The 18987-nt window shown below is 26.7% G+C and overlaps 1 protein-coding gene across 2 annotated transcripts; it reads left to right on the top strand.

Annotated features, from left to right (window-relative positions):
- The first annotated feature begins 4651 nt into the window (after nt 1-4651).
- On the top strand, nt 4652-18987 carry LOC135930583 (BTB/POZ domain-containing protein KCTD20-like). Of its 2 annotated transcripts, none has more exons than XM_065467423.1 (8): nt 4652-5312; nt 5441-5567; nt 5609-5720; nt 7646-7864; nt 16103-16313; nt 17353-17544; nt 17867-17949; nt 18515-18987. In XM_065467423.1, exons 1-8 carry the CDS (start codon nt 4676-4678, stop codon nt 18842-18844), a joined length of 1911 nt encoding a protein of 636 aa, XP_065323495.1. In that variant the 5' UTR covers nt 4652-4675; the 3' UTR covers nt 18845-18987. The 2 variants fall into 2 exon arrangements, with proteins under 2 accessions (XP_065323495.1, XP_065323496.1); XM_065467424.1 differs by having other exon boundaries at nt 4652-5249; nt 18515-18986.

Raw genomic sequence — 18987 nt, 5'->3', positions numbered from 1 at the left:
TTTAAAAATGGCTAATTCAACATTATAGCCATTCGCCAATAAATGTTCAATTTAAATTTTTAGGCTTACATAATATTTTTCTGTATGAAATATTGGATTCGTCGTTTTTAAAAATCGGCTCAAATTGAGCCGTTTAACAACACTAGTTGGCTTGCTGAGTCAGGGTCAACAAAATATTTAGAAAATTGAAATAGTTTGTTTTAATCTGGTTTAAAGTTTTTGATGTTCTAAAATATTTGGTTCTGGTAATAAATTGGCACTACAGATATTGTATTTCATGAGGAAAAAAAGAAAATTTTTACGACTTTGTTTTAAACATAGTTAAAAGTTTATAATACTAGAAAGATGTTCGAAAACCTTTGAGACTAGTAAAAAAATGGACATTGCCATTATATTATACTTTACGAGGAAAAAATAAATGTGAAAATTTAAAAAAAAAAATTTTTAAGCCAAGTTTTTGATACTAGGAAGATGTCCTAAAACTTTTGGGCCTTAGAACTGCCATTATATTTTACCCCACGAGAATAATTAATTATGAAAATTTTCTAAAATTTTTTCTAAGCCTAGTTAAAAGTTTTTAAATACTAAAAAGATGTTCTAAAACCTCTGGGTCTAGTAATAAATTGGCACTGCCATTATATTTTATTCCACGAGTAAAAAATAATTATAAAAATTTTCAAAATTTTGTTTTAAGTCTAGTTAAAAGTTTTTGATACTAAAAAGATGTACGAAAACCTCTTGGTCTAGTAATAAATTGACACTGCCATTATGTTTTATTTCCCGAGGAAAAAAAAATATTTAGATTTTGTTCTAAGCCAGGTTAAAAGTTTTCAATACTAAAAAGATGCTCTAAAACCTCTGGCGGAGAGGGATTCTAATAATAAATTGGCACTGCTATTATATTTTATAAAAATATAAAGTTTGTTTTAAGTCTACTTAAAGTTTTTTATAGTAAAAAGATGTTCTAAAATCTCTGAGTTTAATAATACTGCCATTATATATATTCCACGAGGTAAAAAGAAAATTAAAAAAAACTGTTTTAAGACAAGTTACAAGTTTTTGATACTGAGATGTTCTTAAACATTTGAATTGACATTTATCTTATTATGCATATAAACTAGCATATAAATAATTAAAACAAAACAAGACATTTCTAAATATAATATTTTTTAATACAAAATCTGTTTATTACAGTTTAAATATTTTCCCTGATATAAAAAAATTTTGCGTCGAAAGAATTACAAGTGATATAAATTTTTAATTAATTCATACATATGCCTCAATTGATAATGATTTTTAAGAACCACATAAGGCAATATAAATAAATAGAATATAAGCCAAAGATAAGTCTTAAGACAGAAGTGAAATGTATTATAATTATTAATAATAGATCCATAAAATTACTAAATAATATAATATATAATATAATTTTTTATAAAGTGAGTAATTTTAATTTATTTATCTTAATAAAAGTAAAATATAATTATAAAACTATTGATAAAATTAAATCATAAATTAAAAAAATATTAAAGCACAATACAAACAGTGGAACATTATATGTCGTAGATTTACAGTATATCTAATTATCAAATGAAAATCAAGTAATTTTTACCAATATAGCGAATTATATATTTTACAGAAAACTATAAAATATTGATAAGGACATCAGAAAATATCTTTTAAAGACATTGTGGAATGAATAATATGAAGATTAAATTTTATTATCATTTTTACTTAAAATAAATAGATGTGTTGCTATATTTAATATCAAGAGCATTGATTAGTAAAATTTGTTAAATTATTAAGTGTAATATATTCTCTAACTGACAAATATGTCTGTAAAAGTGGAATTTTATCTAGTATTTTATAACTAATTCTATATAATAGAGTAAAATCAACTATATGTCTACTTACTTTTTATAAATAAATTACTTATAATTGTTTGGAATAAATTATTACCATGCTCTTATATTAAGGTATATACAATACAAGTAATTTATTATATTTTTATTTTTTATAAACTAAATTAAGAGAGTATAAACAATTAATCCAAATCATAAAACTATATGGTGTTTAGAGCTTCCTCTAAGATGACATGATGGAAGCTAGATAACTAATCGAGAAAATTATTGTGAGATATTATATTTCTAAAAGATTATCTTCCATTTTAATGATATATAAACGACTACACAGTTGAACATTATTGCTTTTATAAAATATGCTCTCAGCAGCAATAGTAATAATCTTAAATTACATAGCCACACAAATAATAAATGCTGGTTAATTTGCAGTCATGGCCATGACACCCACGATGTTAACTCATATCAGAATTTATTATGTTAGATAAATTGATAAAACAAAAACACTGAAAATAATTAAAAGAAATTATGCAAATATATTGAAGTCTTGAGTTATTTAAATGGCAAGGATCTATATTAGAAATGAATAAGAACCAGAGTGATATGATAAAAGCAAATTAGATTTTATATATTATTGTCGCACCACCACAAGTTGGTATATTATATCTTAGATCAAAAATATACTCGTAATAAAAATTTAACATAAAACTGTTTGTCAATGAAGAAAAATATAGCTTTCCTAAAAATACGTAAAAAAAGAGAATAATAGATATCTAATTTATTACATCCATTGTGGGATGAATAATATCTAATATTTTTAATTATATTTTTATTTAAATAGATGGCACTAAAAATTTGAATGCAAATTGTTACTTATATTTATTATCAAAAACATTTATTAGTAAAATTTATTAAAATATTAACTGTAATATATTATATAAGTGTCAAATACGTCTGTAAAAGTGACATTTTACCTAATATTTTTAAATATTATATATAATAGAGGATTATAAACTATATTTCTACTTACTTTTTATAAAGAAATCTCCTATACTTAGTTGGACCTTAAAAATATTTTTAGGAAGAGACATGGTAATTAAATTTAAAAATGAATATTAAAGTTGACTATTGATTTTGAACTCGGCTAATTACAATATTAAATTTGTTAATTTTCAATTAATAAATGATTATATTAATTTTAATTTTAATAATAAAAGTCAATTTAGCTTCAACTGTTAATGCTAAATTATAATTAGTGAGTGATATTGATTTCTATTTTTAACATAGAATTTGATTGCAGGTTGACATAGTGAAAATATAATTTATATGTATTAATCTAATCTAATAATTAAAATAGTATTTATTTAATAAAAGTTTAGATAGTCTCCTTATTAATTATTAAATAATGAAATCAAATCTATATTTTACAATAGAATTATAAAAGAAATCATTCAGGGGGCAATCAAAAAAAATTTATTTTTAGTTCAAGGGGATATTTAGGTACCATTAAAAAAAATTCTTTTGCTTCAGGGGGCTATTCAAATTTTTAAGGGGGCTCAAGCCCCTGCGCCCTTCTCCCTAGTGACGCCACTGATAAATTGATATTATCAGAGAAAATGATTTATGAAAATTTTTAAAATTTTGTTTTAAGACTAGTTGAAAGTTTATTATATTAGAATAGTGTTCTATACCTTACGTGATACGTGATATGTAGCGCTTCTGCCCTCTAACGTTGAAGGTTCAACAGAGCTACGCTAGGTTTTCCTCATTTTCATATAATTGGAATAATTTAATTTGGATATAAAAGTAAAAATATGAGGAACCCTCTACACGTTTGTGGGCAAGCCGCACGTACTTGTTGGCACAACATTCCAAAAAATATTGCTTAAACCTCTATAGGCTTATTAAAAAGGAGTGGGGCAAAAAAAGAGCCTATACCCGAGAACTACAGTATAATTTAATTACTTTAAAAGTGGGTGGTGGCTGATTTTAAGTTTAATTTCTTTAGTGTATGTTCATGCTCAATATCACTAAATTTATTATATTTAATTTTTACAAGTCAGTCAAAAATGTCAATATCACTAAATTTATTATATTTAATTTTTACACGTCATTCAAAAATGTAAATATCATTAAATTTATTATATTTAATTTTTACAAGTCAGTTAAAAATGTCAATATCATTAAATAATATATTATTAAATCTATGCACGTCAATCGTAAATGTCAATATCACTAAATAAATGAGTAATTTTTATACGGAGTAAAAATAGTATGTTGCACCAGATCTCTGCTAGGATCGACGATCTCAATGAGGGATACTACCTACGTAAGAGGTTGGCCCTAAGCATAATAAAGTGCACAGAGTTATACCTTCAATGACCGAAACACCCTGATTGAACATCATGTGCTTGGCATGGGCTTCTACTATTTTGCTCCCAATTATAACGTTGGCGCTAATAAGAAACTTGGATCTTAAGTGATAAAAGTCAGCAAAAATTAATGACAAAAACAAAAATAAAGATATGCAGAAGTTGAGTGAGAGGATTAGTTGCCACCAAAGAAAAGCCAATGCTATTTTTTAGATGAAGAATTCACAATTTTCGTTTACTTAAATTATTAAATTATATAGACTTTCAATTAAATAAATATAATACCATTTTATAATTATAATCTATATTTAAATTATTATTAGTGATCCATATTTAAATTATTTCTAAAGCGATAATAATAATACAAATTGTATCTATATCTAAAAAAAATATGTTCATTTGCGTGGTAATCAATGAAATTTAAAATTCATTTAATACATTTAAATGGATGATGATCTATCCTCTCAAGAAAATGATAATGATAACATTAACATATCAACATTTCAATATTTGAATTCTCCTAAAGCCAATAGCTTTTACAGAAAAGATGAAGATAATACTGAAAGCCTCACCACATTTAAAACTTGTACAAGTACACCCTCAGCTAATCAATATATAAAAAATCTGCATTATAAATCAATACTTAAAGACAAAACTCTTAAATCAACACCATTTTATCATAAGGCCTCCGATTTTTTTAAATACAAAAATATCTCTAAATCTGATCAGCATGATATGACTAAAAATCTCAAATCATTAAATCAACATTATGATTATGATGAATCAATAAATAAATCTACATCCTCTTCAAATAATTCAGAAGACAATAACAGCTATTTTAATAATGAAAATCTTGATTGGAATAATTGCTCCAACTCTTTTCTTATATCTTATGTAAAAAAAGATAAAGAAAATAATGATATAAAACATTCCCATATCCATGATAACTCTATGGAAAATCAAGCAACTGCCTCAAAATTTTTTACCATGCCCAATAATTCTACTAATGTGAATAATTGTAATATTAATAAAAATATTAATTATAAAATAACAAATATTGATATGCCTTTTTCAATTAATGGTAATTAAAAATATTAAATTTATATTAATTCTCTTTGTATCCATTGTTTAATTTCAACTTGATAATTCATTTGAGGTCTAAACATTTATTATAATTTTTATCTGTTTATTATTTAATTAATTTTTTAGATAATGAAAACAAACAACCTGGTACTGGTACATATAAATCTGAAAAAATAACTTTATTAGTTGATGAAACACGATTTATTGTTGACACATCAATATTTTATAAGCATAGAAACACTATGCTAGGAAGGTTATATTTTGTAAAAAATATAATTTAAAATATATTTAAAGAATGTTTGGAGCTTTCAACCTTATTGAAAATAATCCATATGTAAAACCTAATCTCAGGGGTGAATTTGAAGTTGGAGAAGGTATATCTTCCACACTATTCAAGGCAATTTTGGTATGTAATATTGTATTAATTAGCAATATCATTCAAGAGGAACTCAAATTTTTTTTGAATCTTGAATAATATTTTTATTAGGCAAGAATTTCCCTTTTTTTTAAAACAAATTTTATATAGTGAGACCAGGGTAAAGTGATTGTGGCGGGGTAAAAATGTTAAAGAGATTTTAGCACAAATACCTTAAATTTGAATGTTTCCCATGTTTATCTTTTGAATAATGTTCCTGGTTAATTATGTTTTGTTATAAAACCATTTTTTCCCAAATTATAATAGTACCTTTTAGTATATTTTTTTGAAATATTAGCAATACTCCATAAAAAATGATAATTGAGCAAAGAGGAACCATAAATTTGTATTATTTGTGATTAAAAATTTAAAAAATAGTTGCTAAGGTAAAGGGCACAGCCAAAAGATTATAATTTTGATTTTTAATAAATAAATTTCAAAACTTTTAGTATTATGTCCAATCAAATAACAAAGTTTGTTCCATTTATTTAGACACTTTTCCCTGGTGCTTAGTCATTTTATTCAGGATACAGGTGAATATTTTGGTAATAAATAATTATAAAACCTAAATAATAGGTAGAGATGAGGGTTAGTTATAAACCCAATTTGGTTTTTAGATTTTAGACAAAATAATATTATTTAAGCCTTGAGATTTGGCAAATAAAGGGCCAAACTTTTTTCATATCTATGAGCAAAATCTTCAGGCTTACATTATATTATTTTTATGGCTGTGCTGATCCACATATTTTTCACTAATCCGATCCGATATTGCTTCAAAACCGATCCGATACCGATCCGATATTCATACTGATTTTTCACCATCCCCCATTGAACCAAATGTAATTAAGAAATCAATATTTTTTATGCAAAAAGTCGAATTATGCATTTAATTTAATTTTTTTATTTCTACAATTAAGACTAATTAAAAAAAATTAATATTATACCCATTTTATGTTGGTATGAATTATAAAATTGTAATATTTAGTATATTAGATTTTTTTATATATATGAGAGCCTCTAGATTTTCTGGCAATAAGCTTCTATGATATGGACTAGAGATCTGCATTGGGCGGGTTTTTAGACCATAAGCCCGCCCACCCAATGTTTTAAAAAATTTAACTCACTCGCCCATAGTTTTCAAAAAAATATACCCGCCCATTAGTATAAAATTCCTTATCCGCCCACCATTTTTTCTAAATTTTTTTTAACTTAAGCCCACTATTATAAAATTTAATTATGGCCATTCTTTCAATTTTTTAAGCGTCTAAAAAAATTCTTAATCCGCCCACCCACCCGCCCATAGTTTAAATTTTTTTTTAACCCGCACTCTCGCCTTCCCATTCTTAAAAATTTTTTTGCATGCCCATCCGCCTGCCCATCCGAAACCCCACCCAATGCAGACCTCTATATGGACTATCTATATCCCCTGCCGTACTGAAGGCAGAATTTCGCAGATAACGCATTTTGCAAAATTTTTGTAAAATATTTCCATAATTCAGACACCATATTTAAAAAAATTCTTTTATTTAAAGTAAATAATAAAATTGGCGTTATTATTTAAAAAGGTATAAAATAAATAAAATTCCTTTCTATTTATATAAAAAAACTTTTAATATTATAAATCTATTTTAAAAAATGAAATAAAATTTAGAGTATTGTGCATTTGCATTGCATTGTTTAAAAAAAATTATTTAGAGAATATTATAATAATTTAAAATAAATATACATCATAACATAAAATAACGAAAAAAAAAGTAAAAAGGTCGGATCGGGGTTTTTACAGGTTCCGATATTTAATATCGTCCCGACCCTAATTATTTTGACTAAATATGCTCTTCTATGAAAGGCAGAAAAACAGAAGCAAAAAAACACAAATATATAATGAATATTCAAAAAAGTTTTTTTTTATCATTTAGGATTATTACAAAAAGGGGATCATAACATGTCCACCAGGGATTGGTATAGCAGAGTTAAAAGAGGCTTGCGACTATTTACTTGTTCCATTTGATCCTCAAACCATTCGATGTTCTGATCTAGGGTCTTTCCTGCACGAGATATCCAATGATGGATCAAGGTCCAAATTTAAGACGTACCTTGAAAAATTGATCCTCCCAGTATTGGTCATAAGTGCGCAGGTTTGTTATTTTTTTCTTTTCAACAAATTGTAATTTTTTTTTATAAGATATTAAATTCTATCGTTTTTATATCCTGGTCTCGGTGTGCTGTCAATTCCTAAGTTGACAGCACACAGCTCTATGTAGAATCGAAACAGTTAACGATACATTTCAATGTAACGGAGATCGATGCAAATTTGAGAATAGGCCATTGACACCGATAATAATGCATTTTTTTCTAAATGTATTCAAATCCGATATGTAAAATTATCCATACAGTTTCGATTGATAGTTTCCTTAACTATCACTTTCGATTTTCTTCTCCCTTTCTTTTATCGTAGTTCTGAATCTGATCTCATTCAATCTTAAAATATGATGGAGCATGGTAGCTAATGTTGTTAAACGGTGCGATTTTTAAAATGGTTAACCCAATATTTAAGCCAAAAAATATTACACGAGCCTAGCCTAGAGATTGCTTATAAATCCGAAAGGCTTAGGCCCCTGTAAATAAAATCTCGAGGCTTGCATAATATTATTTTGCCTAAAATCTTAATTTAAACTGGGGATAAATCGAGCCATTTAACAACATTAATGGTAGCCTTTACTTAATCACACACCATCATATAGATTTTCGACTACCTTAGAGTTAAATATCAAAAATTACATTAATCATGAAATCATTTTCGTCATATGAAGAAGCATCATTCGAAAACTCGAAAAAGGATTTAATTTAGACAATTATAATGGCAGAATAAATAAATGATTAAAGACATCAATGAAAGTTTACATTTATTGGCTTATATAATTTGTTTTGAATACAAAAATACAGAAAAAATTTTTTCCAATTATTTTTAATATTTTAGCAATGATACATCTTTTTTAATTCGTCATGAGTAATCGAAACTTTTTTATGGGGAACATAAGAAATGGTATTATTTGTAAAATAGCTCGAATTGATTAATTTAACTTATCGAATAATCAATTTAACTTATCGAATAATCAATTTAAATATTTTATTTAAAAAATGGAGAATTTAAAAGGTATGGAAATGTATTGGGGACAAATCTACTATGTATTTAATTTCAAAAGTATCGCCCATATCATTTTGATACACAAATGTATCGAATGCTTATCACTATACTTTAACAATTCTGTTATCGAATATCACTTAATTTCTTGTTAGTTTTATTGAATAGATTTCGAGTTCTTTAATCGAAATTATGAATTCAATACCTAAAACCAGGGTTTTGAATCAAACCTGACCCAGGCTCAAGTTAACTTTTTATTCCCTTTAACTATACCACAACTCTGGTCCCTGAACACTCAAACTCTCACGGACTCAAGATTTAAAAAAAAAGGATGTAGGCATCTCGGAGATGGATAACCTTAAATTTTTATATCACTCCCAAAATTGGTAGTCTATTTTTTAATATTGATTTTTAGTTAAGCTTAAGGTCATCTCGAGGAAAGGAATGTAGAATTACAAAGAATTAAAAATAAATAATAATTTAATATTATTGTCGCGATTTTCGGTCAGTGACACTATTAACGACTAAGAAAAAGTTATTTAGGAAATATCGATGCGATATAAACTTAAATTGGCGCAAAATAATTTCCCATGGTTTGAATAAGGATTCGCTTACCATCGTGATTTGTAATCTTTCAATTTTAAATCACTTCTCAGAGCGATTTTTTTTTAAAAACCCTCATTTTACCGGAACAGAAATTCTAGCTCGTATATAGGGCTCCTGCTTACCCCTGTAAATTTAAGAAAACTTGCCTTGAAGTTTTTAATTGTTGATTTTTATATTACCTATTTTTTGAAATTCAAAATCGTTTTAGGTCACTCCCATACCCGTTTTTTTTTAAATTTCCAAACATAATAATTTATAAGAATTTATCATTTTTTTGTATATTATATTTTTTTTAGGCGCAACTCAGATGCCATTTAATTATACGACTAAATAGTGGCACATTTATATTACGAAAAATTTATTTGACAAATTATTATCCTTTGTGTGGAACTTAAGAAAAAAAATTGCTGGAAACATATCTAATATTGAGACCTAATTGAGCTATTGCGTTTCGTTATGCAAAGTGCAAACAATGCGTTTCCAATGATATGCAAATTGTTCACAATTTATAAACATTAATAAAAACGCAAGCTGATTTTCTTTTTTTTTCAAAAATGCTCAATTAAACCGCTTGGAAAAAACGAATTGTTTGGATATACCCCCAGATTTCAAGAAAAAAAAAATAAGAGAAAACGAAATTTCTGAGCCAAATAATGTTTTGTTTAAAGACCGGTACTTGGAAAATGGAACCAATATTTTGCTTCCATTTCCATTTCTTCAGGGTTCTGACGAAATCCTGCGAAAACCTTCTAACTCCATTCCAAAATCCCTGCTTTAAATATTTTTCTCTAATATTTTTGATTTGTTTATTTGGCATTATTGGTTCGTTTTAATATCGATTTACGTTTCACTTTATAAAAGAAATTTTTTAATCAATATTCCCGCGACACACGATATTATAGTATTAATTTATATTTAAAAAATTGTTTATTTTTATTATCTTAAAATTAGATTATCGATAAATATTGAAGGCCGATTTATTTTAAATGAAATTTGCGGATAAAATTTAATTATCTTTTCTTTCTGGATCCCAAATTTTAATTCAATTATTTATAAGATTCTAGTTTTATTTTTGGAAGAGCGTTTTATATAATATTTAAATAATTTATATTATAATCTGCATTATGGAAGGGGGGGGGGTTATAATAATAAAGAGAAAGGGAATTCAAATTTAGCACCTTTGGAAAAATATATTTAATATTTGGCTAGAATTTGGAAAGGGTCTTAAAAATACAAAATTGCGGGTTAGTTTAGTTTTCCGGTAGCCCACCTCGCAATACACCCCTTAGTCTACCAAAAATAATAATGATGTTGATAAATATATGGTCGAGAAACCTATATCTGAAAAGGATGCAAATTATATGAGCAGAGACGGATAATAATTGGAAACCATACTTTCAGGGAATTTTTTTTCCACCAAATTTCCGACCCCATGAACATTATAATAATTTTACATTCATTTTTGTATGCTTCGCCACTAACTCTGAGCGCATGGTAAAGCAGAGATGATTTGCATATATTTCTTGTCGTGTATATACCTATAATTGAGGACACCTATAGAGATATTTTGGTTTTAAAAATGGTGGATGTTGTATAAATTTTTAAAGTTTTATAATTTAGATATCAAAATTTTTTTTTTTTAAATTATAAAAAAGTTACCAGTTAGGTGAGTATAATATGGTTATTTTTATGGTTTTTAAGAGTGTCACATGTTGTGGAAATTTAAAAATATACATCTTTTTGTTTATCAAAGTTTGATATTTATTTTAAGTTAAGTGCACTTTTTTATAATAAGTTTTTTTTATTGACTTTAAATGTCCGGTCTATAATTTAGTTTTATTTAATTTTTATTTTTAATTTTTCCAAGACGAAATTTTAGACAATCTTAAGGAAGTATAGTTAGACGATTTTTTAAAAATTTATCATTGGAATGAGGATTTTCATCTTATTATTAAGAATTAAGATTTTATTTGATAAAAATTACTATTTTATCATTATTTTTTAAGGTCTATGTAAATGAACTCTTAAGAATGTGACCTTTATTTTTTTTTATGTCCACTAAATTTTACCTAATATTAAATTATAATTATTAAAGTTTTCAATGAAATTTTATTAAAGAATTTTAAATTTTGATTATATGTTATATTAGATTTATTTTTTTTACCGTTGGTTAAACTAAACTTTTCTCGAGGAAGGTTTTGGTTGAAAATATTTTATAATCCATGACATTTAAAATATTAAAATGAGAAATTTGAAATGCTTTCACATGATTGATTGATCGATTACCAAATCAAAAAGAAAACTTTCGAATTTATGTGGTGATTACTTAAAAGGTCTCAGCTAATTCAGATCAATCTACGGGCGCGTGCCGGAGAAAATCCGTTAACCGTAAGGCGTTTTAATGTACATCAGTTTGTTTCAAATTTGGTCGCTGCTAATTTTAAGAAAAAAACTCCGAGGAAATGATAGCAACTAAAAATATCATCCAATCTAAAAATAAGTTAATATTATTTTAACGCTATTAAATTTTTGTGTAAACTCATTTTTATCTAATGTGGGTGGGACGATGAAGGTCAAAGACTAAACATGGTTTTTAAACTAAAATTCACCTTCGAGAGTTTCGAAGAAAGCAAAAATAAATTAAATCACTCCTCACCCAATGCATGGCGGATTTTCTTCGTTCCGTGTTCCGTAGACTAGAGGCCCGAAAGCCGATAAAAGTTTTTGGGCCAGATCGGTAAGCCCGATCAAAAATTTCGACATTGCTAACTGTCCTCTATTATAGATTTACGCCGATTCTTATGGTTTACTCAAATATAATATGGTCAAAAAAATTAATACTCAGAACTGTTGGGGGGTGGAGTAGCCGTTATTTATTTCCTTTGTCTTCGACCGCAGATCTGGACGACTTATTCTGCAATCATAGTTAGCGCGAATTCGCAGCTAATTATACAAAATACGCTGTATTTTTATATTCTCCCCGATTTCGCGCAATCTGTGAGTGAAGGGTTACTCTGTATTTACTTAGCACGAATTAGCGGCGAAGGATACAAAATATTAGGGATGTACCGATATTTTATATCGGATCGGGCCGATATTTCGCTCATTTTAAAATATCGGTTATCGGCAAATATTATAAAATTTTCCGATCCGATATAAAATGGCGCTTTTAACAAAATTTAAAAAAAATATATCTAAAAAAACCATTTATTTTTATAAATATAATCGAAATAAATTTTTATGTTTAATTTTTTTAATAGAAATAATTAGTTAATAAACATTCTGCAATATAGTTATTTTTTTTCGCATTCTGTTTAAAAAAGTGTTCATTAATCTCTTCAGTATCTGTTTTTAGTGATGCTAGTGATATTAACAGTCCCCATCACCGCCGACATATCTCTGATATAAAAATAAATCTTCGATATATTAATTTTAAATATTAATTTCAAATTTCATAATATATTTTTTTATTACTAATTATGTAAATAGATTAATGTTATTACTTATTATATAAATAATAGCAATTGAATTGAATATAAACTATAACTGGCCATTATAATATATTTAAATGACATATGTTATGGTATAGTAAAATTATAGATGTTGTACTAATAAAAAGTATATTAAAAATTAAAACCGGTATCTTTGCAGAATACAAAATTAGATATGATATCGGATCGGTTATCGGCAGATATCAATTTAATATCTGAAATATCGGATCGGATCGGCCTCCAAAAAGTGGTATCGGTACACCCTTACAAAATATGCTTTATTTTTGTGTAATTTTATATAATTCAATGCAGGGTTAAATATCAAATTATCATCTATTTTAAATCATATTCATATACAATTACTAATTATTTTAATCTTGATTTATTTTACTAACTTACCTCATTCATCAATGAATTTAAGAATTTAGTGTTGTTAAACCGCTCGATTTGAACCTATTTTTTTTTAAAATAAGACTAACTCAAGATTTTAGCCGATATATCGCGCGCGCCTGGCTATTTTTCTCATAGGTGGCAGAAAGATTTGGACATCTATTAACGAATTCTCGAGATATGAGTAATATTATGGCTAAAATCTCTAGGCCATTTTGAAAAATTGGCTAAATTGATCCGTTTAACAACACTAGATAGCCATTTTACAAAAAGAAAATTTAAAATGAGAGATCGCCATTTTAAAAAACGAAAATTTAGCATATTCTAATATTCAATTTTGTATAATGAAGTCCTTCTTTCAATATACATTATTTATAACTTTATAAATTTTTTGTTTAATTATAATAGGTTATAGTAATTAAATTATTGGCCGACTTACTTTTAATAAACATTAATCGAAAAATTAGCATTTTTGAAAAAAATATTTAATAACGTATAAATAAGACGAAGAAACTGTAATTATGTTGAAATCTTATATTATAAGTAGGCCTACAAAAAAACGAATCGAATCGAATACTATTATTCATTTTACAGATGTTTAAAGATGACACTTTTAAGGATTCTCTAAACTAATTGTCATTACAATATAAAAATTTATTGAAAATAAACGAAATAAAACCCAATGATTTCATATAACGTTAACCAAACAAATTGACCAAAATATCCGATTTTTAGCATTAGAATTGGTTATAAAAAATATTTAACTATTTCTTCAATCTAATATTAAAATTTTATTAAAATTTTCTAAAAATGTACAATAATCTCATTTTATAAAATAAGAAAATAATACACAAAAATATTAAATTATAGTAAATCCGAATTTGATAATATCCAATTTTTTAAGCAAAAAGTCTTTCTAATAGTTTCCTTCTTTAAAGACATTCTATTTTTCATTATCATATTTGTTCCTATTGAGAACAACCGCTCACATGAAGCCGAAGATCCCTGAATTGACAATACATCAGTTGCCATTTTCGACAACACAGGAAAACGATCCCCATGCAATCTCCACCATTCTAAGGGACTCTTATTTGAACTGATTCTTATTTCGTTAAGATATGTCTCCAACTCACATACTGATGCGATGTTATTTTGTTTAAAAATTCTATCCATGTTCGTATTGGGTTAACTGATGTTGATTTGATATTATATTTTGTAATCATTATATACATCTTTAAATTTTTCTAATAGATTTGTCGTGCCTATGTTATATGTAGTTGGTAGTTGCTCAAAAAATTGCATTTTTAGTCTAGGATCCAGTATTGTTGATATTATAGTGTGAATATTTGTTAAGTTATAATAAGTTTCTATTTTCTCAATCGCACTGATAGATATTTGCGAATAATTACGAATATTTATATATAAATAATTTCGAATAATACGAATAATTTTTCGAATCGAATAATTGTGTTATTCGTATTCGTAAAATACGAATCGAATTGAATTGAATCGAATCGAATATCAAATAACAAATAATTCGTTTTAGGCCTAATTATAAGCATAATGAAACGTCGTGTAAACTACTATATTTACAATTGGTAACGGCCTCATATTAACAATCCATTTTTTAAAAACATTGATTTTTAATTTGGCTTTTGCAAACATGTATTTGATACCAGCACGGCCTGCTCCGAATTGTCCCGGCCCGTAAATTATTTTGCTTAAGGCTGCTCATTTATGAAGGAGGGATTCTTAATTCGTATTATTTAAGCCTTTAAAAAATTAGGGACCCGCTCGGCCCGAATATTTTTTAGCCCAATTCGCGGGCCAGGCCATGCAATATGGAACACAGTTTCATCTATCTGTTCCTGTGAAAGAGATATATGTTAAAACTTACCAATTTTTATTTTGAATGACCTGGTTATAGGCAATATGAAGTTCGAGCACAAGCTTGACCAAAAAAAATTCATTTTGCTAAATAAAACCAAACTGATAACATTGGGTTGCTGGAGCAGCCATATATTTAATTTCTCGGGTAGGTAAAGGGAAGTATTGATCTCAGAACTTTACCGTCAAAATACTAAAATGGTCCGATGTTTAAAAAAAATATTTATATCTAGGCTCATCTTGATTTAACAACATTACCGTTTTGGTAGGTTTTAACATTAATCGTAAAATAAGATTGGGATTATAATTGTATAACTATCCTACTTTTCGGTGTTATATTCTATACAATGATATAATAAATATAATACTACCTAAACAGATGATTCGATTCATACATTTAAATAAATGCATAAAAATGCAAATCAGCTGGTAATATAACATTTTTGGGTTGCCACATAAATAATTTACATAAAATTTAATGACTTTTTTTTAAAAAAAAATCCGAGCCTCATTTATATAAAAAAATTTTATATCGATAACTAAAATGGCATATGAACAGCTGCTTTGTATTTACGAAGCTTCAAAATGCCATTTAAAAAATGAATCATTAGTTTAGGTGAGTATCATATGTCACTGGTTCTCTTAGTCATTCAATAAAAGCTATTATAAATTAATCAATTATTTGACTTTTATGAGCTCTAATAAAGCTAATCAATCACAATTTATAATTGCTTATATTATTAACAGTTAATTTTACTCTTTGCTACATTCATATAAATATTATCAAGTTCTGATGGACTTTTTAAAATAATTGTACCGATATATATTCTTTTTTGCTTTTATAAACACTTTATAAGAATGGGGAAAGGGAATGTCACGTGGTTGTGTTGATGGAGAAGGATGAGATAGTGTGGGACGCCGAACATCCGCCTCAGACCGGCGAGGAATATTGCCACGTCATTTATAGCAAGTCACTACACCGGTTCTTACAATACGTTGAAAACCGAGAGATGGCTAAGAGGGTCATGAAAGATCGGGGCTTAAAGAACATCAAGATTGGTATCGAAGGTATTATTTAATTTACTCATTTATGACATGAAAAAATATTACAATCATTTTGCTTAAATAAATTGTTGTCTGCATTCTATCTTTTATTATACTTTTTTAAAATTTTTTTTGATTAAAAAAATGAAATAATTTAAGTATATTAAAAATGTTTATTATCATTAGATTTTCCACATCCGGGTCGTAAAAAATTTGGCCATTTTTTCAAATCATTTAAACATTCATTCGCGCCTCATTTTTTATTTCCATTTCAAACAAAATCAAATTTAACCAAAACTATTTTGCAACGTTTAATTAAAATATATATCGATTTTTTAAGAAGAAAAAAATATATTATTTAAAATAATTTATTCAATTTAAACAAAAAAATTATGGTATTTATAATTGTTGTAAATTATTCTATTCATAAATCCATTTTTGCACCATTTTATTTATTTTTATCAATAAGGCCTATTTCCTTAAAGTAGTTGCATAATATTTTATGCAACATTTTTGTAAAAACGATGAATTATTAACTTTTTAAAATATTTTAAAGGAAATTTTTTAGTTATTAAAATTAACATTTTAAAATTTTATTCCTTAATAGCCGTTTTTTAACTAGTTTACGAATCGTAGAAATTAAGTCTTTTCTTACCTTTCTTATTTTTTTTAAAAAAATACCTAAAAATGAAATATGATTGTTTGAATTTTTTTAAAGAGAACCCCTAGATGATTGTGGTCCAACTCAAAGAAATTGTGTTACAACCACTGATTTATTTAAATTTATATTCGTCTATCTTTATAATCATACGACCTATCAGATTCAATAAAAATGTTTATATTTTATTATAAACCATATTATAGTATATCTGAAACCTAATACTCAAACATTTTATGAACTCTAATCCATATCTCCTTTTAATCCATCCAATTAAAAAAAATATCTTTCATTTGAACATCTTTTAATTTCCAAGTTTAATTAGCTAGTCGTCATTTCTTTTACTGACTACTATAAAATGTAAAATTATTTTAATTCTTCATAAATCTATATTATGGTATGAAGGTTTTCCCACTTGCATGGAGAAGATTAAAAAGCGTAAGGGTGGCAAAGAAGAAGTCATATACCACTACATTCAGCGCCCATTTTTACGACTCTCCTGGCAAAAGGAGGAAGCCCGGTCTCGCCATGTCGATTTTCAATGCGTTACTACGCTCAAAAAGTATCCCTCCACGCGCCAGGACGCATCAACCTCTGGTATATTAATATAGAATATTCATGATATAGCAACTCAAAATATCTCCAGATATATAACTCATGTTAAGCAATGCTGTATTAATTAACAAAATTATTTCTCAAAATACGAATATGGTCCATTTAAATGAGATATTTATCGCACCGATCACACCTGTATTGTATTTTTTTTAACACATCATATAAAAATTTTTACTCAGATTGATGAGATGCACAGATTCACACATGTTCAAGTTAGAATTAGAAAGACGTAAAAATGAGTTTATTAGAAAAGAACTTGATATCTCTTTTAAGTCTATATTTCTTAAAATATTTCCTAATACAGGTTCCGCATCTGGTTCAAACAATGTTATAGCGGGTGCACAGTTAATAGCAGCGGCAGCCGACACCGAATCAGATCGGGGATTGGTAATGAACTAATTTAATTTATTGTTGTAAATTTATCATTGTTATTCCTGTTAATTATTTTTACGGGAAAAGTGCATTAAATACCTTCAACAAATGATCATTCGATCAGGAAGCGTTCTAATAGGGGGCTAGGTTATTTTTTTAAATAGAATTGATGTATTATTATTTTAGCCTATAAGTTACTGCCGAATCTATATAAGGAATACGTTTTTCCATAAATACTTTGTTAAATGATATATATTAGATGAATAACTAAACGCAAGGTTTCCAAGCCTTAAATTAATTATTATATCGAATATTATTTTATAAAACTTCCCCTTCTCCCAACTATTATTTACATCTATACATTTACCTATGTTAATCCTCGGACAAATTGTGAATGTTAAAATTTCACATGCCTTATAAATTTGAAATTTAAAGATTTTTGATCTATTCATATTTTTAAACTTACGTACATCAATTAAATGCTAATATATTTTGTTTTATATTTTAATACCAATATGAATACCCATCTCTAAAATTTTCCCTTCTAATGTACGGTTTAACAAATCTATATAAATATTAGGTCCAAATTGCTGTCGACGGAGTGGGTTGCCCTTTAAGAGAAATTGATGGCTTAGACATTCCCCGTTCTTCGAATATAGATCTCGTTAACAATGATTCCACAAACACCGAATCATTTTTCGAAAATGACGCCAACATAACAAATGCTCCCATATCTTTGCCCAACGATCTATCCGTTGTTCTCGATCGAATTACAATCAATAATAATAATAGAAGAAATGAAGAGAATCTATGCGAGAATTCCAATGACGTAACCACAGAGGAAGCCCAAAATTTAAATAGTGAAATTAACGAATATCCACCTCGCACTAACGAGGATCATGAATTTTAAAAATCGAATACCTTAATATTTTTTTACTAATTTATATTTAATTATATTGAAATATTACTTATTTATTATATGACATTTAATCCTTTTTTTATATTCGTTGTATTTAAATAATGCTTTTAATATTTAAAATTCTTTTAACATGT

Source organism: Gordionus sp. m RMFG-2023, chromosome 5 (assembly GCF_954871325.1).
Source record: "Gordionus sp. m RMFG-2023 chromosome 5, tfGorSpeb1-WG-v2, whole genome shotgun sequence".
NCBI lineage: Eukaryota > Metazoa > Nematomorpha > Gordioida > Chordodea > Parachordodidae > Gordionus > Gordionus sp. m RMFG-2023.
The sequence above is the reverse complement of the archived record's forward strand: the minus strand, read 5'-3'. Positions and strand labels throughout refer to the sequence as shown.